Raw genomic sequence first — 25,487 nt, 5'->3', positions numbered from 1 at the left:
TTTCCTTAAATCGGTCCGCAAAAACACATTTAGAAAAACACACATCTTGCTTAACAATGATAGCTGCACAAGCGTTCAATGGCTGTTAAAATGCGGAATTAGACTCAATTATAGTCTCAGAAAATAGGAGATTTAGGCCTTTATCAAAAACTGCGCGTTCTACACGTTTTTTTGATAGTCCAAACAATTTTTTTGAATAAAGGCTACTGAAAGTGAGAATAATTAGTGGGCCGCACGTGAACATCAGGCGGGTTGGACATTCCTGTTCTACGCGATCGCCTCCGGGTTCCTGCTATTGTTCAACGGGTCCTTCGTCTACCTCAGGGGTCGGCAACCTTTTTCTAGTCGCGGACCAAAACCAAACTCAAAAAGATCTCTGCGGGCCGCACAAAATGATAACTAAGAATTGTGTTATTAACATGTTAGAACAACTGTGAATCAGGCGGGAATCGAATCGTTTTTTGCACTTAAAAACTACATTTTAAGCGGCCGTAAATTGTTGGCGCAAAGCGCGAAAAATACGCTTGTTTGATTTAAATTCGAGTTCACACGTCGTAATCCATACTTCTAATGAAAAGTGTAATAAAACTACTTCGAGGGGACGCGATAACATCTAAAGTCAATCTAGCTGAGTGTTTTTTAACCTTTTAAGTTAGGGCAGACCTGGCGAGCGAAGCTTTCGCGATTTGTTGGGTATCCCGGTATTCCTTTTAAATTTCTTGCAAGTTTTTATTACATTGCCGAAAATGAATTAACGCACTTGGCTGCCTTCCGTGACGCAAAGTATGTGAAATGGACTCGTGTCTAATTTGTCAAAGAGGCTACGGGCCGGATGAATTACATCGGCGGGCCGGATCTGATTCCTAATATACGTACATAATTTCAAAAGACTATGTCATTACCAGGAAAAATTCAACTTACTGCACCAAGACTATAAATCAGGGGTCGGAAACGTTTTGTAGTCGCGGCCACCAACCAAACTCAGAAAGGTCTCTGCGGGCCGCACAAAATGTTAACTAAAGATTGTGTTATTAAATTGTTAGAACAACTGTGAATCAGGCGGGCCTCGGATGTTTTTTGCACTTATAAAGGTGTTTAATTATATTTAAAGAGGCAGCAACATTGTGTTGGCGCGAAGCGCAAAAAAAGCATTTGTTCGGTTTAAAATTCGAGTCCACACGTCGTCCATCCATACTACCGGTACTAATGAAAAGAGTATCTTAATAGTTAATCTAGTTCAGTGTTTGTCAACCTTTTGAAGTCGGGGCGCACCTGGCAAGCGAAGTGAGCGCATTTTTTTGAGGTATACCGGCATTTCTTTAAAATTTCTTGGTAGTTTTTATTACACTGCCGAAAAAAATTAAAATATGTTAAAAAATATATGTCCAATATTTTTGAACACGTTTTCCTTTTGTTCGCGACGCACCCTGATACGGCGCAAGGCTAAAGAAGCGCTGATATAGGTCAAAAGACAGCATCAAACCGGACGGACAAAGATGATTTGCACGAAGGGGGAAAATGTTTTGCATGCATCAGTACGTAGTTAAAATAGCCAAAAAGTATTTAAAATGGACTCGTGTTTAGTTTTCGTCGGGCCGAATTCGGCCCGCAGAAGTTACCAATTGGCGGAAAACTACTGCAAGTATAGGAAAACCATTTAAGCTTAAATGTTACCTACAGTGCTGTTTGTTATTATTTTTATGTGAACTTTTTATAAAATTCTGCAAAAAGTTATTTTATGTAACGCCCACTTATGTGCGTTCAGCGCCCCCCATCTGAGAAAAAGATCCAAAACGCCCCTTGTAACTCGCCAACGCCCACAAGGGGGCCCACGTTGGGAACCTCTGTTCTACACTAACCCGACCGCCGCTCAAAAGGTGCCGCGCGCCATTTCGGTTATCAGCTACATGGCATTGGTCGAAATGGTCGTCCTGCCGCTTGGACAGTTCGTCGTTGATGCCACTGACGCCGGTCGGATGAGTCAGCTCCCGGATTATAAAAGACGAACTTGCAAAGGTTATCCATCCGGTGCTGTACATACTCTTCATTCTGGTGCAGTTTATACTGCTTGGCCTGGTGCTTTACCCAATCGTTAGTCACCTTCGCAAGAACCGTAGCGGCAGTAGTGGCAGCTTCAAACAGCGTCAGTATGTATACTTGGATACATGTTGTTCCATGTATCGTACACTCCAGTCGGCCTGGTCACACACTGTTTATTTATTGTGATCCTGATCATAGGCTTATTGTATGGCGGTTACTTGTACCAGGGCTGCGGAGTCGGAGACGGGCACGGGACTCGTGACTCGACGGAGTCGGTTTGTTTTGCCGGAGTCGGACTCGGGACTCGAGTAAGATCGCGTAAAATTACGGAAAGTCCCGAGTCCTACTTGCGCATGCGCAGCATTAAATTTTGAAACTGTTAAGGCCCGTTTACACTACAGCTGCACTGAGCTGTGCTGGGCGTGAAATTTTTTTCGCTACAGCTGCACTGAGCTGCGGTGGGCGTAAAAATCGCTCCAAACGTAACGTTTTTCTATAGCTGCACGGGGCTTGAGTTTAGCAAAGCGTGAAACGCTCGCCACAATAGAATTTAAATGCAAATTACGCCCAGCGAAGTCCAGTGCAGCTGTAGTGTAAACGGGCCTTTAAGGCGACAACATGTAAGTTGTAAAAGTGTAATAGCAAATGGTGAAATATGTTTAAACCATGTAATGCGGGGGGTAGAGCTAGACTCGGGACTCGACAAAATATTACATTTGACCGGAGTCGGACTGCGGTTATTTTTAATCGACTCCGCAGCCCTGTTTTGTAGACCCCAGTACACACCATCAAAGTGGTAGGCCAACATCCTTTAAAATTCCTGGTACACCCTGGAGTGTACATTACACCCGGTTAAAAGCAGTGGCCTACGATAGCTAGCAAAAAAGCAACTGTTAAAACCAAGGCAAAATTTGGCAAACATAAAAAAATATTGCTATTTCACATGAAATAAGAACATTTTAATACCCTTTTTCATACAGAATGAAGTAGCGAGGGCTTACGAGCAGTATTTTTGCTCGGTTTTAGCGAGCAAGTAAAATACAGCTCGTTATACCAAAGTTCGTAAGTAGGGAAAATTAGGACTTTGCCAAGCCTGTAAAACGTTAGCGAGCATTCTGTAATGACCCTTTTTTTAGCAGCTTTGACTCTAAGGGGGTCGTTAGTTACACTGGGTTGTTAAAATAGTTGGCGTATGAAAAAGGTTTAAAACCGCTTTTAAAAAACAGCGCACACAGTTCACACATATTTGTCGCAAGCATATGTATATACATATTCGCAAGAGATTAATAAAGTGTATAGGTGAATGTTTAAAGTCCAACAACCAACCAACCGGCTCTGTCACTAATGTAAAGCAGATGACTAAGTAGGTTTAAAAATAGGCGTTTACTATTAAGTGCCCGTTGATAACCGACCACCATTATTGGTCTACAACTAATGCGTTTACGCTTGTTCTTATAGCCTCAATCGCGCACAGCTTTCTTGTATTACAGCAGGTGGTGACTTTATGGGTTTGGTGGTTTCGCGTTAGGCTCTGTTGTCATATGGAGATAGGGTTTTTTCAAGTTCTCTTTTCGTACGACAAACTGGACTTATAACGCTCACCCAACGCAGCAAGTATTTATTTATGCGATCAGTTACAAGCAAGAAGCTTAATTAGGATTAGTAAGCTTCTCGTTTTTTGAGTTAAAAACAATAGTTTAAAACCGAGTTATCCGTATTAAAGTTGTTATTTCTAAACTCAACAGCAATTGGCTTCAAGGGGACTTTAAATTTTGATCAACACTGGACAAATCAAGCGATGGCAACTTCCACCAGCAGTTTAGATGTGAGCACAGCGCTCAGGACATCGCCACCAAATGTTACAACGCCAGTAACTTTTGTGCCCTACGTGACTCGCACGGCCGAGATTATTATGCTGGTTCCTGTGCTGATCATTAGTAGCTACCTGACGGTGGCCGCGTCCTGGTACCAGTGGAAGTATGGCCAGGAATCGCTGAAGTGGACCAACCGTCTTTGCACCATTGCGCCGGCAATACTGCTACTCCAATCCTGTTTGTTTCCGATCGAGGTCTGTGGCAGAAACCTGAGCGACGCTGTGTGCAGTTTCTACGTGATCGCAACACTTTTTCTGCTCATTTTCAACAAGTCATTCGTCTATCTGGTGCTATGGATCCGCCAGCACACCTTCTACACGAACCCGACCGCCGCCCAATTGGTACCGCGCGCCATCTGGGTTATCAGCTACTCGGCCTTGGTCGGAATGGTCGTCCTGCCGCTTGGGCAGTTCGTCTTTGAAGTCCTTGCCGAAAGAAGAGGCACGCCGGTGGGATGTGTCAGCAGCCGGATTATTAGAACCAAATTTGCAAATGCTTTCATGCCGCTGCTCTACATGCTTTTTGTGCTGGTACAGTTCATGCTGCTCGGTCTGGTGCTTTACCCTATCGTCAGTCACCTTCACAAAAACCGTGGCGGCAGTAGTAGCAGCACGATACAAGATGTAATCGTTCGCCTGAGCATCTGCACCGGAATTTGCGTGGCCACCGACGTTGGCGCCTTAATATTCATCCGATATGGAATTCCGAATGGGGCGTCCATAACTTTCATTCCGCTTACCTTTACCTTCAACGCGATCGCGAACATCTTGTTTTTGTACCTGTCTTTTACCGACAAATTCGACCGACTGGTTCCTTTCAACACAAGGATTGACCCAAATGATCCCAGAAACAAAAATTCCGACAAAGGAGAGCAGACTGAGCAGTCGAAAATATAATAAATCGATTCGCGAATTGAAAGTTATTTCCACTTTCGCACTCCGGAAATAAGTGTCACATTATTTAAAAATGATTTTGTTGTGATAACATAACTCAATAAATATTTACTTAAATGCACTGAAGTCACTGTTTTTAAATGGATTGTTTGACCCAAGTATTGTGGGCAAAAATACTCGATTTGAGGCCTTTTTGTCAAATACTTTGAGTTGGGTATTCTATATTAATTTGCTGTTTAAATTTATTTTTACCCCAATTTTTGTAACGTAAATGCTATTTGTTTGGTTTTTGGTGTTTGTTATGTGCAATTTTCGTAAAACGTATTAAATTTACCCTATAGGCCTACTAATTTAAATTGGTTATGTGTCACTATTTTTCTACATATTTTGTTACGTGTATTGTACTATCTTGAATCTGTATATTTCAACAGGGAGACATGACCACCGTACTATCTGAACTCCACTATATCGAAACTAAAACAAACTGTCTTTGCCTTTCAAAGAGCATACTGTCAGGTCGCCTATAAATTTATTGTACATTCCAATAATAATTCAACATAGATCGCTTTCAATGAAATAGCTCACAGCGCTGTAAAGCGTGGTCCGCAAGTAAAGCATGCAATTGTTGACTGTAGTTTTTTGAATCCAGCAGTCGCGTGACACAGCGACTGCGTGGGGATTAGCTAAGTCGAAATGTCGGCTGGATTTGTAAGAACGGCCAATCTATAAAAGCAACATTGGCTACCGGTACAGTAAAAGTATCTTCAATAGCTACCTTTACGAATTACGACCAACAACAAAAACAGAACAATCAAAAATCAAATGAAATAATATATATGACGGAATACGACCTGAACTCGTCAGAATAAAACAACAAGGTTTGTTATTTCTGTTATATTGCTAAAGAGCAATCAGCTATAACATTTGCCAAGATTTCGCACTACTGTGCTTTAGTAAATCAGACTCTAAAAAATTAAAGTAAGCCGTTATCCAGTCAGTTGACGAAAACAATACGTCATGCTACTCAGTATAAATACAGGACTTCACCAATTACCATACGTCTCCCAGGTGGTCTAGTGGTTAGGATTCGTGGCTCTCACCCACGCGGCCCGGGTTCGATTCCCGGTCTGGGAACTTCTTTTAACTCTTATTCGGGATTACGCAAAACTTATTTTACATGCAAATATACAATTCTAGCGTTTGGTTGGATAACATAAGCAATTCAACAGAAAGATGTGACCGACAAGCGAGCTTAAATTTCTGTAATTCAAAATATTACCTGGTTAAGCTTTCTGACGCCAAAATCAACAGCTTTTATTCCATGCTGATTGTCTCGCACAAATTCTAATTGTTTTGTCTAGCCAACAACATAGAACCACTCTAACACTTTTTATATGTCGTTGATCTAGCGCACGCACGCCACTCTCACAACTGTAAAATAGGTTTTTAATAAATTCGAAAAAACATAATTTCGAAAATAGGAAAGTTAGGCTACACCTGGATTATTGCATATATTGCAAAATGCCTGCCTTGGTTTTGAATTTTTGTGTTAATTCTACGGAATTATTAAAATAAAAAACGCAATTTTAAAACCTCCAGTAATACCGCGGAACACCTGACATGGCCTAGCGGCACGGAACACCAGTTGCGGAGCACTGACATTGTCAGAGTTGTAAAAGTGCCCTTAAGTTACTGTTTTGAAATGACTTACTCTTTTATACAAAATGACTTGACTTGGACTTTTGTCATTTTGTCAAATATCTTGGGATGACATTAAGTGTTTTTTATTAAAGTTTATCTTAAGTTTTGCACGTTAAACAATTCGATAGCTGTATATTGCGTTAGTGATTTTTTTAGTTGAGGCGACTGGACTTGTTGTATTTGCAAAAGACTTGACTTGGACTTAATAAGTCATTTAAAAATGACTTGTTTACAACACTGGTCACAGTGCACATGGCGCGGCTTGTCCAAACACATGTTGACTTTATTAGTTAAAATAGGAATCAAATGTAGGGCAGAGTAAATGGTTAGCAAGCGGTGAAGAACTCACTGAGGAAATCTAATTCAACAATACAGATTTTTGTATGTTTGTCCGCGTGGTTTAGAAACAAACAAACAATATAATTACAGTAGTTTTGCAGGACAGATAAAAACAAACCATAAACACACAGTTATACAAAAGCAGCATAGAAATATATAACATTGCAAGTTGTGCCATAATACGTTGGCAAGAACTTTAATATAGAGCTAAAGTGTCATCGACTTTTTACGCTGAACAACTGTGATTTTATGCTAACTGGGGATGCCGATACTTTTTATTCCGATACCGATATCCGATATTTTTAACAAAGAGTACCGTGATCCAATCGGATACCAAATTGCGTCATTACAATGCTCCAACAAGCAAATTAGATCAAATTAAAACGTTCAGAGGTAATTTTGAAAATACAAATACAGCAGAAACTTGCTTTGGCGTTACGGAGTTATTAGTGCCTATAATTTGTTACCAAAAGCTAGTCAGCAAATAATTTCTGGCAGATTATTTCAACGTCAAAATAAACTTAATTACGTATATTTTTTTCGAAAAAAAATTTTACCACCGTCTTGAGAATAGACTATATTTCCTAGATTTTGAAAAAAAAAATAATATTCGAAAAAATATTAATATTCGCCATAAAAAATAAAGTAAAAATTTCATCCCAGGTTGAAACTCATTTTTTTGAGTAGCGCAGGAGTAAACCTTTCCAATGATGCCTCGCTTGCTATAAATTTGTTGGGGAGTAAGGGTTTAATTCGGCAAAAAACGATATTAATATTCATGACATATCGCGATAATTTTTGAAAGTCTCTAGTACCCTTATTAAAAATCACAATCGAACGAAACTTTCACACGTTCATTTTTAAAGGCGTAGTTTGCCAAAGAACAAATTTAAAATGTTAAAGTTTTAAAAATTTCATATTAATCTATTAATAGTCCCGATATCGTGATTTTTTTCTGTTAACATATTCTGTTTTGATAAATTTACCTTTCAAGGTTGAATCACTGTTTTGGATCGTAAATCATGTCTAAAAAATCAGATACTAATTTGTTATCGGACCGGCACCGATACTGCCTAAATTTAGGGCGAATACCGATACAACCCTTTTACAGCGGGTATCGGGCCCGATACGATATTATCGAACATTCCTAATGCTAACTATTTCAAAGCGATATATTCAGTACAGCTCGACGACACAACGTTAAACGAATATAGCGATCGGCCGGCATACAGTACTAATGCTTCTAGCCTTTGCCAAAGAAAAATCGAGATTGAATCCAATCGTGCCTGGTTCCACAGCTTTCACCCACAAAGCCTTTCCTGTTGCGTGTTTAACAGAGTTCGTTTCCACGTAAAATTGAATGCGTAGTCCGACTAGACATCCAGCTGTATGATAAGTATAACATATATAACATTTTAGTTATATTACTTTTAACGTTATTCAGATTTATTTAGATTACGTAAGTTGTAGTATTAGGTGTGTTCTGTTGAGCTAAATGACTGTCTACTCTCGTAAATGGTATCAAACAAAAGCTGAATATTAAAATTATTAGAATTCAGACAGGCAATAAAAATGGCTGACACAAAGTTACAAGGGAAATAGTAACTCAATATTTCGGCATATAGCTTCAACTAACTAAGAATCAATAGGTTGCGATGCGAAATAGTCCTACTTCTGGGAAACGTCATCCTTATATGTAATAAACTAAATTTAGTAAACGAGTCTGGTGCATTGTAAAATATACATCAAGCACTTCTACGTCAATGTAATGGGAAGCCATGTTTGGAAACTATATACTTGTAATTTCACCTAACTTAAACGTTTTGAAGGAAAAACTCACGTAAATTTGGCCGGCTTGCTTCATAAAAAGTAAAAAAGTCTACATTAAGTAACGAAAGGTTTTACCAGCAGTTTTTACGAGGACAATTCGCTGAGCGTATCTTCGAACGTAGTGGGTTCCAGTAGAATGCTCGTGCCTTCCGCCAGCTTTTCAACAAACTAAAACATAACCAGAGTTAGCATTAAACAAATAGGGATGCCCGATGACATACCCTATGCTAGAGAGGACAGGGGTCGACAACCTGCGGCTGTTGATCATAACTTTTGCTACCGTGCAGATGTTTGAGAAAAAGCGTTGGTGTTCGTACGTCGATGCAAAATTTTTGTCTATACTTTATGCGAATTTTGACTTTTGAAACTGAATTAAAACTACGAAAAAAAAGTTTGTTAAATCTTTTCACTCGTCGAAGAAATGTGTAATTAATTACGCCAGGTCAACTTGTTGATTAAGGTTATAAAATATACCCAAGACCTATTAACGGGTCGGAAAGATTGCTTAGAAGCGCCATATAACCTAATAAGGAAATTATACTATCGTGTATGTAATAGACACGGTCGTTTCGCCGAACGCTGATAAATTAAAACGCGAAATAGACAAGGCTTAAAGCGCACCTGGTTCAATCGCGGCGACTGCTCCTTTCCTTTTGCCAGCTTCTCGGCCGTTGAGCAAACTTCTAAGAGGCGACGTTTCGAAAAGGACGCTGACCAATGCGTCTGTCTTCTTGCAAGCGTAGACGTCATTCCAAAGCAAGTTGCGGCCAAAAAGCAATAGCCATCGTCGACTGAGGGTCGCTTTAGGACGTAGGCCTTTCCCAGGGCCAGCCACCACTCGGCAAAAAGCGGCTGAACGCAAATGCCGGACTTAAGAGCCTCAATGTGCTCTTCAACGCAGCCGCAGCTCGAACTTAGACGGATATTGAGAAAGAGCGCCGGTGTTCGCTGCTCCAGGCTGGTTGTGTTGGCAATCTGGGGTTTTTGAGAGATAAGAAAATGCAGTGTTGAACTCAGGGCTGCGGAGTCTTACTCGGGACTCAACAGAGTCGGTTTGTTTTGCTGGACTCGGACTCGAGCACGACTACGCTAGTCCCGAGTGCGAATCGCGCAGTACCAAATTTAGAAATTTATAAGGCCGCAAATTGTAAACTGGTAAGCTGGATTATATGGTTGGATATTTTCCAACAATGTATTGTTGTGGGTGGACGACTTATATGACAATGCATGAGTGGATTGCTAAATATCCACCTTATTTTTTTTAGTTTCTGAAATGCGAGTGGAGAGTCGAAACTGCACTTCGGGACTCAGTTTCGAAACGCCCATGCGCACGTCAGTATCGTGTAGCTTTACGTAGTCTTGCTCGAGTCCGGAAAAACAAACCGACTCCGTCGAGTCCCATGTCTAACCCTGCCAATTCAGGCATCAATATCGCTAATCGTATTATATATCACGTTGCGTTTATTAGTGCTCACCAAATCTCGGCTAAAATCTGAAGCTGCCTGCTTTGCTTCTTCGAATTTGTTCGACTTGGCGAGGCACCAAATCAGTGATTCTTGGGCGTCGCGCAGTAGCGTGCTGTTCGACTTGGGCGCCGCAGAAAGACAGCGCTGGTAGAGCGCCAGAGCTCCTGTGTAGTCTTTATTGTAAAAGAAAAAGTCCGCCTTGTTTTTCAGGCCCTGTGCAGTTAAATTGACCTCCTCGCCGGCCATGAACCAACCGTCCTCTAGTATTTTAGGTTCCATAGTTGGTACAGCTGGTTTATGCTTCTTTGTTGAAACTGACTTGTCTGTTTCGTTGCCATCGAACAGGCTTTCGTCAATTGCAAGAAACACCAGCGACGCGTCTTCTTCTTGTGACTGAACATCAGAACTCATTTTAGCTATTTGTTTTTACAGCGTTGCGTCCTGCAAATAATAATCAGGTTAATGGTTTGAGCATCAGTGTTGCAATGACTGCACTTGAGTCATTGAGGTGTTTTCGTTAGATAAACTTTTTTTAAATTTGTGTTTTTTTTTCACCCCAACGTTTGTCGACGAAACAGTTTTTTTTGCTCACTCGGACTACAACGGGTTTACCAGTTTTAACTATATTTGGTTATTTTATTTTGATGCATGTTTTTCCTGTTTGTCTTTAGTTAAGTGGTTTCCGACCGGGCGCCAATTTTAAAGCCTAAGGGTGCCTATTGTATTGCAAATACCTCTGGGTTACTATTTTGTTCTGAACGCTAAGCTTGTTACACTTTTTTTAATGCCAGTGGGTTGTAACAAAGGTGGCCCTGACTATGTTACCCATGTCCATCAATATCTGGCCTCAAGCGCTCTCTGATATTAAGTGTTTTGTTGTAGGCGTCATCGTAGTTGGTTTACGTACTTTCAGTTCGTCTAGTTCAATGGTTGCCGAAAATATAGATATTAAGTTTCAAAGTAAATAGGCTAGTGGTTCCAAACGTTTTTCGCCTTACGGCACCCTTAATAAAATATAAATAGCCCGAGGTACCCTTTTTTTATCAGGTAATGGCTGCGGCTCGATATTAGTGGACCTGGGTAATGCAGCTAGGGCCCCACCACGCCCTAACCTGTGGCGAACAACCAGCTCAAAAAATCGCCTCCAAGTTGAATCTAAACTTGCAAACCTAACCGGCCGACAAATACACATAAAAGCAAAACATACCAAAATGTAGAATAGGCGCGAATTTATTTCAACAAAGCAACAGCGGCGCTACAAAAGGTGGTTCGAAAGTTCCATTGCGCTCTCGGGCAAAAGCATAACAAAATGATTCATAAGCGATAACAAATGGCTGGAGGTGGTCTTCTCATCAGTTGTTGGGAAGCTCGTCTTGGGTCGGAGTCGGACTTCGTTGTTCACGCTTTGGTTCTGCCGAAAAATAAACAACAAATCACTGTTGTGTAACGCAGCGATTTTCAACTGGTGTTCCGTAAGAAATCGTCCGGTGTTCCAGAAGAAACGTATTATTTGGGCCAGGTGTTCTTAAACTGTTTTGCACCGCGGACCCGTAATTTTTTTTGCTCACGCGAACCAGTATCGGCAAGAAATTTTTAGAGATGACGTCATACATTTATGTCACAATACAAATCGACTTCAGAAACCGGCTGAATTCGGCCCAAAATGTGAAACTGAAATGGAGTCTAAATAAATTTAGTACCAAGCCAATTTATTTTTAATTAAATTCATTTTTTGATTACTTCTTAAATATACACTAACATTTCAATTAGGCCTTCATGGACTCCTTAAATAGTTCACGGACCACCAAAGGGTTCATTGACCCAGTTTAAGCAACCCTGATTTAGGCTAATGTTAGATGTAATGCCGGTCGAAAATCACTGATGTTTTATGCAAGCCATCACCAGTTTGAATGTACATCGTGAATTGCTTTTGTGGTTGCAAAGTTCAATATAATAGGATGGCAATTGCGTGCGCCTGTTGCTGCTTAAGTACAATTCAGCCAGAATAGCAATGTCTTATATCTGCCAACCTTTGTAAATGGCTGTAGTTGTCTAAGATTAAAAAGTTTGATGCTACAAATGTTTGGCTTACTCGGGATTTGGGTTTTATGTCACATAGCACGCTTTTCTACACCCAGCGTACTTTGAAGCGCAGGCCTTCAGTTAATATTGTTTTTGCTTCAGTCACACACGTCTTTGCGAGTATGTAACTGTGGATATATTCGACTTCATCATTCTTATGGCCGTTTACTCGCCATTGTGCTTTTAAGTGCATTTTAATTGCATTTATTTCTACTTTGACCTGATGAAGCGCGGTTGTGCGAAAGCTTGTCAAGAATTCAACACATTTTGCCTCTAACTCATTACCCTATTCATTCATCTACACATTGCGTATATTCTGTGATCCCCTAATGCCTTTTTGAAGGCATCCGGTTTACCATATAGTCAAACATTTACTAAAACAAGAACATATTCGCTCACCAGGGGTGGGCATCTGCGTAACCAACTGTCCGCCGGGCAAAATGCTTGGGGGTGGCACCATGACGTTGGGAGTGGGAATCCCGTAGGGGAGGGTGACCCCCGGGGGCAGGACGAGCGGCGGGGGCGCTTTGGAGAAGTCGGGGGTCATTTGCTGCAAGCCGGTCGGAGGGAAAGGCGAGGCGACGGCCATTGAAACTTGTGGAACTAAAACATAATGAAATAGGTCAGTGGTTCCCAACCTTTTTTTGTCATGTGTGAAACCTTTTCGTTGATAGTAAAGTCTAATTCCCCCCTAAAAATTTAGTTTGCTAAAATATAGTTTACATTGATATTTCAATGTAATTCTAGGAACAAAAATTAAACTGTATTTTTTTCTTTTCTCGAAATTCGTACATCCACTTTCTGGATTGCTGCTTAAATCGATGATACGAGAGCTTTCTTTTTCTTAGCTCATATATTGCAAATGCAGGAATAACACATAGCACAGACAACCAGTAAGAGATTAATATTGTGAAACAAATTCCCCCCTGATTGGGAACCACTGTATCGGTTGTGGCCCAATTCAAACAATTGTTTGCTCGGCTATAAAACGTTAGGTGATTAGTTTGACTAGATCAGGCGTCGACAACTTTCGGTCCGCTAGTGAAAATCATCCGGCCCGCGACCTTTTTTACAAACTGGACACGAGACCAAGTATGCCCCATATTTTGACCTATTTTAACTATACGTTATTGTAACTATTCGTGTAGAGTAGCACACAATTTTTCCGTAAAAAATGACAATGAGTGTTGTGGCAAAAAATCGACTTTGTTGTAAATAAAATACGATAATTCATGTTTTGGTAAGCATACAGGCTCATTATGGATTTATTGTAGGCATTATAGAAACTATTTGCACTGTTAAAATATGACAAACGGTGCTTACCGGCAGTGGGAACACCTGAAGTTGCAACCGGAGGCAGAATGGTTGGTTTCACGTCGAGTGGTACTGTGAAATAAAAAGGTCGGAGTTGATAGAAAATACCCAACGATGCGTAATAAATGAGTTTAAAATGAAAGCAATTTGTGATTTTGTCGTTTAACATCAGGTATTATTGTTGATAGAATCGTCCGTTGTAAACAAAGGAACACTTGTATCACAGTTTTTATCTTTCTAAATTGTAAGAGAAATGTTATTACAAGAAATCAGTATTAGTAAGTACCACAACAATATGATATACAATCTTTGACAAACGCCAATTAACGGATTTAACAAACTGAGCGGACTACACATTACCAAACGACATGACTGCAATCAACAAGCAATAACGAATATTATTGAATACCAAACAAAGAACATATTTGGTTAACTCAGCTGTAAAAGCTTTACGAATTAGGGGCCCTTCGCAAACTACGTCACAAATGTATGTTTTTTTTTCTTATTCGAAAACACATAAGAATTTTTGACATTTTCTCTTTTTGCCAATAAAAATATAATACTAAAACCATTATATTCGATAAAATCGACATTTAGCCGGTTACAAAGGTTTCGGCAATACCTGATGCTATCCTCAGTGTAAAAATCCGAAACATTTAAAAAGTTTTAATTTTTTTATTGGACACAATGTAGTTTTATTGAAATTACTAAAAAAAAACGTGTATTGTGTTCCAAAGTGGTATTTTATCTTCCCAAAATTCTGTGGAAAACCAATTTCAACAGAACCGTTACCGGGTGTTTCCCCTTGGCCGGGGGTTAGGTCGGGGGCCGGGGTGGTGTCCATGGCAACTGAGGGGGGCACGGCAGGGAACCCTTCCTCCGGCGCCGGTTCGTCCTTGACGTTTTTCTGGAATTCGGCCAACGCCTTGGCTCGCTCCTTCTGTTCAAGGATCCTCCGCTCGGACATCTCAATCTGCGGAAGAGGAAAGAGGTTAAAGTTTAAAAAAGCTACCTTATGTCTGGTTGTAACTAAACTATATTTGGTAGGCCATCAAGCAGTACATGAACCAGATCGCTTGCCAGGAGGGTAGAATTGTAGTAAATTCTGCCGCAACCGGACCATGGTTAAATAATTGACGTAGGGTGGAGCTACTCCACTTGCAACAACCAGAGTTGGACGGGTGTAGCGCAAAATCAATTTTCTTTCAAATCGAAATTGAGGGGGTCTAAAATGCTGGCAAACCATCTACATATCGCTGAGGGTGTTGCAAACTAATGCCTTTTTTCTCATGCCGAATACATCCCTGTGGGGATGTTGAGGATGGATAGGAAGATAGTGTCACTTTGGTGTCAGCCAAATACAAGCTATTCGGGGTAGTCCAGGCAGTTTCAAGATGACTGCCCATGAGGATTTTGAAGGTACAGGTAATGTTATTGAATCAGAAAATGAGTCCAAATCAGATGACACTAACACTGGTCGTGATCTTCCACGTTTTATCATTACAAAATAAGCGTGAAGGCGAAGTCATACCACCAGATAATTTAATGGAATTCAATGGATATAACAGCAACCTCCTGTCATCAAAGCTCTCTATGACTTTGATATTAAAGCAATAACAAAAACATCTCTCCGATTAGGCCACCCTTGTCTCAATCAAGCAGTCAAGCGTCATGTAAAGCTAATAACAGAAGCTTTATCATCTGTTGCTGGACTTGCAAGACGAGATGGACTGATCCGGCAAAAAAATAACTCAGGGAAACTCCTGTCATATTTCCATACAAAGAACCAATTTGTTGGAGAACAGTATAGTGTCCAATATCAGTATTGTGATTGGATGGTTATGAATGTGTAATGTATGCAGTATACATAGATTTTTAATGCAACATTTCTTAATCATTTAAAAAATATTTCAGATAAAAATGAAAAATTGGGAAATTTTTGACAAAATTTATTTTTTTGTAAAATTGAATGGGTTTCTGCTCCATTTAGAAGAAAAATTTCCATTATAATGAATAGAAACATGCTTGTTCTTCATCTTTTGAGCCATTAACCAACTCTCTAGCACTTCAAATAAAATAGTTATGGCCGATTTTGCTATTTTGACCCCTGCATGACCTTTGGGGGGGGAGGTAGCCAGGTCGGTTGAGGAGGTAATTTCCCAAATCCCATTTTTTAATGCTTTTAGATGTTTTGTCAGCATTTTAGACTCCCTCAATTTTGATGTGGACGAAAAATGATTTTTCACTCCACCTATTTATTTTGGCTTTTTGAAATTAGATTGGAATTAAAATAAGATCGTTTTGAGTTTTCTCAAATTAGCGCAGAATTAGAATTAACGAATTCCAAAAAATCAAATTTTAACTAGAATTTTAACTAGAATCACATTTATTTTTTACAACCAAATTAATTTAATCGCAATTTATCCTTACAAGAACGTGAATGGTAAATATGTATGTGCTAATTTTTATTTCTTCTTGTTATGCTTTTTAGCCTGTAAAAATTACATACAAGTCGTTCCGACCAAAAAAAAAAAAAAATTAATTAAAATTCTGTGTTTGAACTCAGAGACTAAAAATGCCGTTGGACAAAGTAGAATTTTTGGTAAAATCCAAATTAGATTAGAATTAGAGCAAACAAGCAATTCACAAATAAGATTAGAAGTAGAATTAGCCGCATTTTGCTCCGAATTCAATGAATTATAAATCTAGAATTATCTAGTTGTCCAAGTCTGGCTTCTTCTGCTGTTGATATGCTGTAGTTCGCGCTGTTGTGTTGTAGACAAAGACCGTTGCTTGCAATAGAGAGCTTAGCTTATTAAAAATGCAGTTCATTGTCGGGCGTTTGTTTGACTTAGGATAGCAACTTCGTCTGCTGGGGCCCGGTGCGAGGTTTACTTTGGGGCAGACTTGGACAACTTTGATTCGAATTACTAAATTCTTAAAAAAAACAAATTTCAACTAGAATTTGACATTTATTTACAATCATTTTCAATTAATTAGCGAATTATTCTAATAAGAATGTGAATGGTAAATATGTGTGTGCTAATTTTTATGCCCTTTTGCATTTATAAAACACGAGTTCGAAATACTTTTTGTCAGTTTTTCTAACGCGAGTAATAAAATCAAAACTAAACTCAATACCAACATGTAAATACACACATTGGAGCATAATGGTGAGATCAGTGGTCGGCACACTGTGGGCCGCAGAGCCACGGGCTGCGAGTTACTTTTATATAGCTTAGTGTTATTATGTAGTTGAGGACGCTGGATAGCAGCACATTTATTGCACTTTATTTTAAAAGTTCGTGTGGCTTAGGAATTTTATATAGTCTCAGCGTGGTTTAGACCAGTGGTTCTCAACCGCCGGTCCGCGTCAACTTTTCTGCCGGTCCGCCAAATATTTACAATGTTATATCTCATTGCAAAATGCAAGATGATAAAAGCTTGTTCACCAATTAAGAACTTCGCCAGTTCCATAATTTGCAGCATTGTGACGTAACATAAAGTTAATTGTCTACTTTGGACTTACCGTACGTTACAATGCGCAGTGTTGTGCCCAACTGTTTATAAGTAGGCTACACGTCGTTGAAGTCTTCTACTTTAAGATAGTTGTATGTGAAAAACGTTCGTATACCACGTATGATATAACAAAGACAGCAGAAAATTGCTAATTTAATTGAAGTTTCCAGTCTTTGCTTTTAAGTTACATTATTTTGTCGTAATTACATTTTGGATTGATTTTGATTTTTAAAGGTCCACCGGTCCGCAAAATTTGTTTTGAAATTTCACCGGTCCGTAAGCTAAAAAAGGTTGAGAACCACTGGTTCAGACCCTCGTTCCAAATGTGGTCCTGAAAGCCTGTCGAACTATATTTTTGCCAACTTTAAACATATGTCAACGCAAAATTTTTCGCGCCTCGCGCGTATTACTTCGTTTTATAGTATGTTTTCCACCAGGGGCGGCAACCTTTCGTATACAGTGTGCCAGTTTGTGAATAATTTCAAAATATCAACAACTCCGGGTATCGAACCAGGGTATCGAAGCGTTTGACTTTTCAGGTTCGGTTCGGGTTCAAGGATTTTTTCGGAATACAGTTCAGTTTCGGTTCGGAGCAATTTAAAAGTTTCGGTTCAGCTTCGGTTCGATTAACGTTATTTCAAAACCGGTTTACAAAGTTCCGGTTCGGGTTAAATATAGGTTGCGTTAAACATAAAACTGTGGGTCAATAAATTTACAGAAGTTTTTGAATTCTTTTCGACTCCCTGCAACCAGGGCTGTGGAGTCGGTTAAAAACAACCAGGCATTCTGACGTAATACGAACAGATTAGTCGTAAACAACATGATTAACACCTACAAAAAATAGTGTTAATTCCAACAGTTACGATACTAAATTGTGACACGAACTGGAAATGTGTGCAACCGTTTAGTTAGCGCTAGTGTTAGTGATGTAATAAAATTGTTAATGAAATGGTTGCACTTGCTTAAGGCGATATAACGTGTGCGTACGATCATTTGGCGTGCCCGGGAAAATCATCTAAAAAAATGTCAGGAGGCGCCGACAGGGGCGTATCCAGAAATCAAAAAAGGGGGATTTCGAATTTTCAACTTAGGGAATTCCCCGTTTGTCCGTCTGACGTTAATGACGTCATAATATAACGACGGATATGACGTCATAAATAGCGATTGTAATGACGTCATAAATAGCGATTGTAATGACGTCATATGCTTTTCATGGCGCAATGGTAAAGAAGCGATGATCTATTTCCAAAGAGACCGTCAAAACGTAAACAAAGCGGACGTAGGAAAATCATAGAAAAATGTTTTGCACTTTCGTAGTTAAATGGCAAAAAAGTGTTTGAAATGGACATTTGTATAGTTTGTCAAAGAGGCGGTGGGCGGATCCGGCCCGCAGGCCGTAGGTTGCCGACCCCTGCCTCACACCGACATTTGACATTAACGCAGACAGCAAACATCGAGAAACATCGGCACCGCCTAACTCGACGTTTTTAGCGAGAAAAAGGCGGAGACCGCTGGATTTATTGTTGCTGATTGTCGAACACACACTTGCTGATCAGCCAACCCGAACGAATAACGAAAGGCGAAAGAAAATCTATCTAGCGTTTACGGTCGACCAAACAAAAAAAGAAAAACGGCGTTTTTCCTTTGATTTTAATTTCGCATTAGCTTAAGACGCGTGACCTAATTACATTAAAAATATTTCCGCTTAGAACGGTGTGTAAAACCCTGACAAAAACGTACAAAAAACGATAATGTCACTTACAAAAAGGGGGGGGGGGGCACAACTTAAAATTGATACCTACTTCCGTATGGGCTTTGACAGGCTTATTACGAAAATACACACAATACCACAAACAACATACCACTTCTGCATGTTTTTTCATCAGTTCCAACTGCGCCTTCTTCTCTTCCTCCCTTTTTGTTCTCTCTTGCTCTTCTCTCTCTCGCTCCTTGGCAAGGCGTTCCTGTTCTTCTCTCTCGCGGACCCGGGCCAGCTCCAGGGCCCTCTGAGCGGCCAAAGCGGCTTGCTCGGCCTTTCGCTGTTCCGGGGTCGACTCAAGGACGGCGATGATCGAGGTCGACACGTGGTTGCGCTGCGAAGCAAAATTTTTTAAAGAAAGGGGCTAGTTACGTGGCTGACAAAGCACCACACATAATCAATCTATTTAGTTAATTATTGGTGGTTTGTAAATGCGTTCCCGACTAAAAAAGTAATTTTAAATTGAATGGGGTTAAATCAAGCCTAAGGGGTAAGGTTTGGTTTAATTTACCTAAAATAAAGAGCGAATAGCTTAAGTTTAAAAGTAAATGTTTTTTTATCAAATTATATCACAAAAACAACCAAAACAAAGAACGAAGTACGTTTTTTCCCTAGCCCATAAAATAATCCGAAAATATGATGATGATGCTTACTAATACTGACCCTGATAACACCCGAACGCAAACGCGAGCCCCAATCCTAACTTAAAAATGATGCGAGTTTTTTTTAAAAGGTAATATTAAAATGCCTGCAACACTGTTGCATACATCACTGCATTAAACCTCTTAGAAGCAAAGAAAGATAGGTAGATACCTGCTGCTGGGTAAACTTGTTGACGTGCTGGAGTAGAGGTTCCCGGAGGTCGGGAAGAGTTTCGAAGACGACGGCAAGTTGAGCTGGAGGAAGCTGAAGGAGCACTTGGAAGGATTGCGGTTTCATTCTCTACAAGAGAAGAAGGAGGAATAAAGGATGTTCATTGTTCATGGTTGCTAGGGATGTCCTATACTTGGCAATACTGTTGCGCTAAAAATAATGGATCCTTTACTTAACGGCCTGTCGGATGCCTGAACGCTACACGAGGCTTCTAATAATAATTGTATTGAGTGCAGTCAGAATACATGCGAAATTATTGAGGCGAAAACGTATGCGACCAGGGTCACAAGCAGGGATCGAACATTTAGTGGCAATTTTAGTTGGTTTTTCCAACCTCTGCAAACCTAACTGTCTTCATCCACACACTATTTACCAAAACGACGATGAAAAGGTTTGAGTACAGATTTCAGATTACTGAAAGTGACCAACTGACCAATGATAAAACGGTGTCAATGAAAATCGGAAAAAATAGGTAAAAAAACACAGGTGAAAACGTGAAATGTTATGTGGCGCCAGAGTGAAGATAGGTGAGAAAGCAAGTGAAAACGCTATGGTGTTAAGATTTAATTGTAGCAGTATAAGTATCTATATTTTTGGAATTCATATCTCTATCTAAGGATACTTTAAACATGCAATATTATTTCCGAAAAAAAAGTCAAGTTATTATATTGCATGGAAGATTTAACCAAGATAAACCACAATCAATTCAACTCTCTGCAGCACAATTTTCAAGATAACGTAGTCCAAATATTAGGAATTGTTTTGGAAAATAATTTTGGTAATAATTTCCTTTCTGGAAATGATTTCAACAACACCTTACAAACTAACGTGTCCTTAAACCTATTATAAATAAATATAGGGTGAGTTTTCTTTTGGTCGACTTTTGATATAACGAACCTATTTCTCGCTAACCGAAACTCAATAACTCACAGACCACTCGGCATCGACCAATTTGTGTTCTAAAGACCGAAATCAATAGATCGAACAAGGATTTTCCATGTAAGCAAACCCAGGTCAGAAAACTCGGCTTTTAAGCGTTGATGGTTTAAAAAACTGTATGCAGAAGAGCACATTACGTTAATAATAATGAGCTTTCAGAATATAGTTACCATATAATGTGCAATTCCTAACAATTAAAATATCACAAAATGGTGTATTTCCTAATCAAATTTTAGGTGCATACGGGTGCCCATGTGTCACTGCAGTTTTAGGGGCGCGGTAAAACTCAAGTTAAGTAAATCAAAAATTGTCTAAGAGCTACAAATTGGAGACATGCAAAGGCCTTTTTATATTAAAGTCTAATAACCTACAGTAATGTTCAAAGTCATTAGTACATTAATGACGAAGGACGACTAGTTTACCTGACAGCATCGAACGAATCCTTCCCATACTTTAGTTTGTTCCCAAACCCGCTTCAGGATTAATCGCTGGAGAACGTTCATCACAAAACCAGACAGACGTGGGTAGGTTATAAGCGCCTGTAATAAACAAGCCAGTTCGCTTATATTACATGTTGCGACGTTCATCAAAGTAGCATTTAATAGTAAGACAGGTTTTGGCTTGTTTAAAAGGATAATCGCCTAATCAACGACAAGGTGGGGTTCATTACAAAACACAGACGGGGTAGGTTAAGTATCAGGGCCGGGTTGCTCACATAACGTATTGCGATGTTAATCAGGGAACACACAATAAGACCTACAAGGCAAAAATATCTAAAGCAGAATAAGTAAGAGCGACGACAAAATAAAACCAACGCATTAAAATCCACGACACCTGTCGGAAGTCCTAAGTTCAACTTTAGGAATAAGACCTAAATGGAAAAAAAAATCATCTCTCTACATCAGTGGTTCCCAAACTTTTTTGGCTCGCGACGCACTAAAAAAATCTTAACTTTTTTGGGAGACACTTTTAACAGGGCAACACGGGAGTAATTTTACAATCGCCCTTAACACATGACAAACTATATGTAAATGTCTCAAAATGATTGATTTTTAATGAATAGTGCCTATTTAAGTCTAAAATGCTTGCGTGTATGCATATTGGTAATACAAATTACCTCTTTTCCGAAATTATAAAAAGTTTCACGGCACACTTGACAATCTTTCGAGGCACACAGTTTGGGAATCACTGCTCTACATTGTTTCTTAAATACATGTCACCCATTTCTAGCACCGTTGGTAGTTACAAGCTCGTATTACCCTTATATAAAAGAAACATGGACAAGTAGGACATGTTACCTGTATGACGGTGCGCATAAGCAAGGTCGGCATGCTTTCTTGCTCCACCAGCTGGTTAATTACTGTGACGAGAACCTCCGAAGTGTAGACCGCCTTCTCGGCAAAGCACAAGCTTGTCGCTGTAAAAGAACAGCCATGACTTAGCCACAATACGTTGGAAATACGATTTACGGTTAATATAGGAGTGCACGACAGAGCAATTTTCGGTACTATTTGAACTAGGGCTACGAAGTCGTTTAAAAATAACCCGAGTCCGAATCTGGCCAAAAAAATAAACCCGACCACCAAGTCCGGCCAAATGTGCGATTTCGTCAAGTCAAGAATGTTTTGCAACGATGTTTCATTCACACTAATGCTGTTTTTTGTTTAATAATATTGTTTTTGTATGTATTTACATTCATTCGAATTAAGATATGAATTCACTTGAGTACTGTAAGTGTTATTGATAAATTCCTGAACACTGATAAAGACTTCAGTATTGGATCCACTAGTTTCAGTTTGTATTAGAAGGTAGATATTCTGACCCAAATCATAACGGTGTTTTAAAAAGTGACAGCAAAAAACAAACAAATTTTAAACATATTATCACTTGTTTAACAATGTAAGTTTAATAGAAAATCGAGTGACTCAATCTCGTACTGGACGGGTTGTTTGATTTCGAAAGCTACACATAAATTTCCTAACTAACAAAATTTAAACGTTAGTTACCCTAAATTTATCTACGACATACAAAATAATGGCTGCAGAGTGCTAAGTAACCACAAATAGCGATGACAGTTCAGAAGCATCGGCATATAACTAAACTAGATGGGAACCCGATTTTTCAATTTACAATTTTTTTAGTGAAAAAAAAGTACACGTTGTGTATGCATGTTTCAGTGAAGTAATATAATATTTAACTCATGTGCACTTGTGTACAACAAGTCGATGCTTCACATCATTGTTGGTTTGATGAAGATAAGCTTACTTATCACAACTCTCGATTGTGGACTGTTAGTCAGACTTGGACAACTAGATTTATTTTAGCTTTTTAAAATTAGATTAGAATTAAAATTAGATTGTTTTGATTTTTTTCAAATTAGATTAGAATTAGAATAACCGAATTCCTAAAAAAACAAATTTCAACTAGAATTTGAACTAGAATCAAATACAACCAATTTAATTTAATCGCAAAGTATTCTTATAAGAATGTGAATGGTAAATATGTGTGTGCTAATTTTTAAGCCTTTTTATTCTTTTTAGACGGTAAAAATTACATACAACTCGTTCCAACCAAAGAGTTTCAACAGAAATTCTGTGTTTCAACTGAGTGACTAAAAATGCCGTTGGACAAGTAGCAGTTTTGAAAAAATCCGAATTGGATTAGAACTAGAATTAGAGCACACAGGCAAATCGCAAATTCGATTAAAATTAGAATTAGCCGCATTTTGCTCTAATTCATTCAATTAGAAAACTAGAATTATCTAGTTCCAAGTCTGCTGCTTACCTTTAATGACGCACTTGACGTCAGCTCGGCTCGGGTCGATGTTGTGTAGCGCCACCAAGAGCTCAACCGGGCTGAGAGCGCTCGTCGAAGTATCGGAATCCTGATGACGTTGAACGCCCAGTAGTCTGCAACGCACAACAAATAGAGGGTTTCACAAAGATCTTTTCGTTTTATTGCGATAAGTAGATTTACGTTTTTATGATCGTATTAATTTCGCATTTTCACCGAAAATTTTTGCTTAATGACCTTGGGCATCATTGGAATAGCGTGTGTTGTAAGTTATAAAAGTATCATTAGCTTGTGCTTTGAATCACTATTTAACTTATTTTACGATTTTTAGCCCATAACATGTATTTTACAAGATTACCTCTCGACATCAAATATAAAATACTCTATGAACGCAGTATATAAGTATGCGATTAAGCTTCCGGCCTAAATGCTGTCACAATAATTTTGTTGCACGTTAATGACTTCAAGATCGTTTTCTTAGACTTTTTTTAAAGAAAATTAACTGGCAATGGTTTTATGTTGAAATAGTTTATTTTGTTTGTTCTTAACTACTTTGATTTTTAAAGAAAATGGTTTTTTTTCGGTTGCCTTTCTTTAGACAGTTTCTTTGGTGTTGATACGTTTGGTAGGAATAACATACACAACAGGTTATAACAGAGAGGTCTACACTGCCACCTGATTTCGCATTTAAATTTGCGTAGGTAAAATATTTTGGTTTGTAAAAGCAATAAGTTATTTTAAGAGGAACCACCTCTCATCATAATGCCAGTCGCTTAGTTGCTTCGCGACAGAACAAACAAGCGAATATTAACGGATCTTGCTTTGGATATATTCTAACCGCTAGGTAGCAGTAAATAGCTACAAAGAACTAAAACGATGACGTGACTCTATTTTAGGTTTGTAATAATAAAATACTGGTATTTTTTTTTCTAGTGTCGCCTGTAGCTTTGCTTGAGAGCTAGATTTCGTAGGACACAATATAGACATGATTACGTATAACGTCAGTATCCTGATGAAGACTCCCTGTACAGCACGTCGAAACGTCGATCTATTATATATTCTGCTGGAAGAGCAACACTCCGTTATATAGACATGATTACGTTTGTCATTGGTATGGACTATACTTAAATTAATGTCCGATTATTTCGGATCAGAGCCGATACTCGATGCCAAGTGGTAGCATCGGAAGTCGTCCTATACTAGGGTGGTATACAATTTCAGCAATGATTTGTGATTCAACGTAGTGATTTCTACTTTAAAAGGTAAATTTATCAAGAAACTGTAGGAAACGCCAAAGCAATTTTTCACCCAAAAACCTATACAAATTAATTATCTTTGAAGGTCAAATTTTATCTATTCCGCATCGCAATGGATCGCGATACTTTTTGTTGAAAATATCGGGCTGAGGTATCGGAAAAAATATCGGACATCCATAGCATGGACTAACGATTTCATTATATGGCGAGCAGTTAAGGAGTTTTTTAAAAAAACACCTACCAAAACGAACAACTTGGTCGGGTTTTAGCTGGTCTCTAAACTTGAAAAACTGCCCAAATAAAAGATTAGCAACTGATGACAAAATAAAAATTTCTATCCTCCAAAAAACAAACAAAAGTTCACCTATTGAAGACGCCCTTAACCACTGGCGGGTTAAGTCGGATAAGTTTTGGCAGGGCCAGGAGTACTTCGTGTTTCTCCAGTCCGTTGAGGACCGGGATGAGAAAGCGTACATCGGGCACTCGCTTCTGGTAGAGCTCGCGCACACGACACACCAGCTCGGTGGAAGGGTGCTCTGTGACGACACAAAGGGCAATGATTCAAATGATGCTCGGTTGGTCGACTGAATTTTTTGGCCTTTGGCTCTAATGCCAGTGCTCCGTATTATGTGTGCAGGACTGCGGAGTCGATTGACAATACCCAGAGTTAAACTTCCGAGTCCGACACCGGTCAATTAAATAAACCTGAGTCCGGCTCTGGCCAAATGTGAAGTACGAAGCCTATCTTCTTATGAAATACACTGCAAACTTTGCGCTTTAACGGGCCGGCTAATGGTAATTAAACAAAT

General features: G+C 39.2%; 3 protein-coding genes and 1 non-coding gene across 4 annotated transcripts in view; 2 read left to right on the top strand and 2 right to left on the bottom strand.

Moving 5' to 3' along the window:
- Positions 1–3,838: 3,838 nt before the first annotated feature.
- LOC146140936 (uncharacterized) lies at positions 3,839–4,810 on the top strand. The gene has a single exon (XM_083392746.1). The coding sequence runs from the start codon at positions 3,839–3,841 to the stop codon at positions 4,808–4,810; it is 972 nt and encodes a 323-aa protein (XP_083248872.1).
- A 1,059-nt stretch (positions 4,811–5,869) lies between these two features.
- On the top strand, positions 5,870–5,941 carry Trnae-cuc (transfer RNA glutamic acid (anticodon CUC)). The gene has a single exon. It is a non-coding gene; the product is annotated as a tRNA-Glu (tRNA).
- Positions 5,942–6,753: 812 nt separating this feature from the next.
- On the bottom strand, positions 6,754–10,804 carry LOC146140934 (uncharacterized). The gene is made up of 4 exons (XM_083392079.1): positions 10,153–10,804; positions 9,299–9,652; positions 8,753–8,845; positions 6,754–8,232 (listed from the first exon to the last, which is right to left on the bottom strand). Exons 1-3 carry the CDS (start codon positions 10,552–10,554, stop codon positions 8,762–8,764), a joined length of 840 nt encoding a protein of 279 aa, XP_083248205.1. The 5' UTR covers positions 10,555–10,804; the 3' UTR covers positions 6,754–8,232; positions 8,753–8,761.
- Positions 10,805–11,399: 595 nt separating this feature from the next.
- LOC146140933 (symplekin-like) overlaps positions 11,400–25,487 on the bottom strand; it is a 48,096-nt gene continuing 34,008 nt past the window's right edge. Inside the window, exons 20-29 of the mRNA XM_083391102.1 lie at positions 25,043–25,214; positions 23,414–23,538; positions 21,928–22,046; positions 21,052–21,168; positions 19,631–19,759; positions 18,921–19,151; positions 14,332–14,512; positions 13,549–13,611; positions 12,625–12,828; positions 11,400–11,554 (exon numbers count right to left, since the gene is read on the bottom strand). Of these exons, the coding sequence (XP_083247228.1) occupies positions 11,496–11,554; positions 12,625–12,828; positions 13,549–13,611; positions 14,332–14,512; positions 18,921–19,151; positions 19,631–19,759; positions 21,052–21,168; positions 21,928–22,046; positions 23,414–23,538; positions 25,043–25,214 (1,400 nt within the window). The 3' untranslated portion in view covers positions 11,400–11,495. The remainder of the gene's footprint in view (positions 11,555–12,624; positions 12,829–13,548; positions 13,612–14,331; positions 14,513–18,920; positions 19,152–19,630; positions 19,760–21,051; positions 21,169–21,927; positions 22,047–23,413; positions 23,539–25,042; positions 25,215–25,487) is intronic.

This window comes from Ascidiella aspersa, chromosome 6 (genome assembly GCF_963924565.1).
Source record: "Ascidiella aspersa chromosome 6, kaAscAspe10.2, whole genome shotgun sequence".
NCBI lineage: Eukaryota > Metazoa > Chordata > Ascidiacea > Phlebobranchia > Ascidiidae > Ascidiella > Ascidiella aspersa.
Note: the sequence above shows the minus strand (reverse complement) of the source record. Positions and strands in the feature narration are given on the sequence as shown.

What these genes read in the sequence shown, in the direction of transcription:
- LOC146140936 (XM_083392746.1), top strand. Translation starts at nt 3,839, where the DNA reads ATGGCAACTTCCACCAGCAGTTTAGATGTGAGCACAGCGCTCAGGACA.
- LOC146140934 (XM_083392079.1), bottom strand. Translation starts at nt 10,554, where the DNA reads ATGAGTTCTGATGTTCAGTCACAAGAAGAAGACGCGTCGCTGGTGTTT. An exon ending in CAGATTTTAGCCGAGATTTG is followed by an intron (nt 9,653 to 10,152) that starts GTGAGCACTAAT and finishes CAAAAACCCCAG; the next exon opens with ATTGCCAACACAACCAGCCT. An exon ending in AGTCGCCGCGATTGAACCAG is followed by an intron (nt 8,846 to 9,298) that starts GTGCGCTTTAAG and finishes GTTATGTTTTAG; the next exon opens with TTTGTTGAAAAGCTGGCGGA.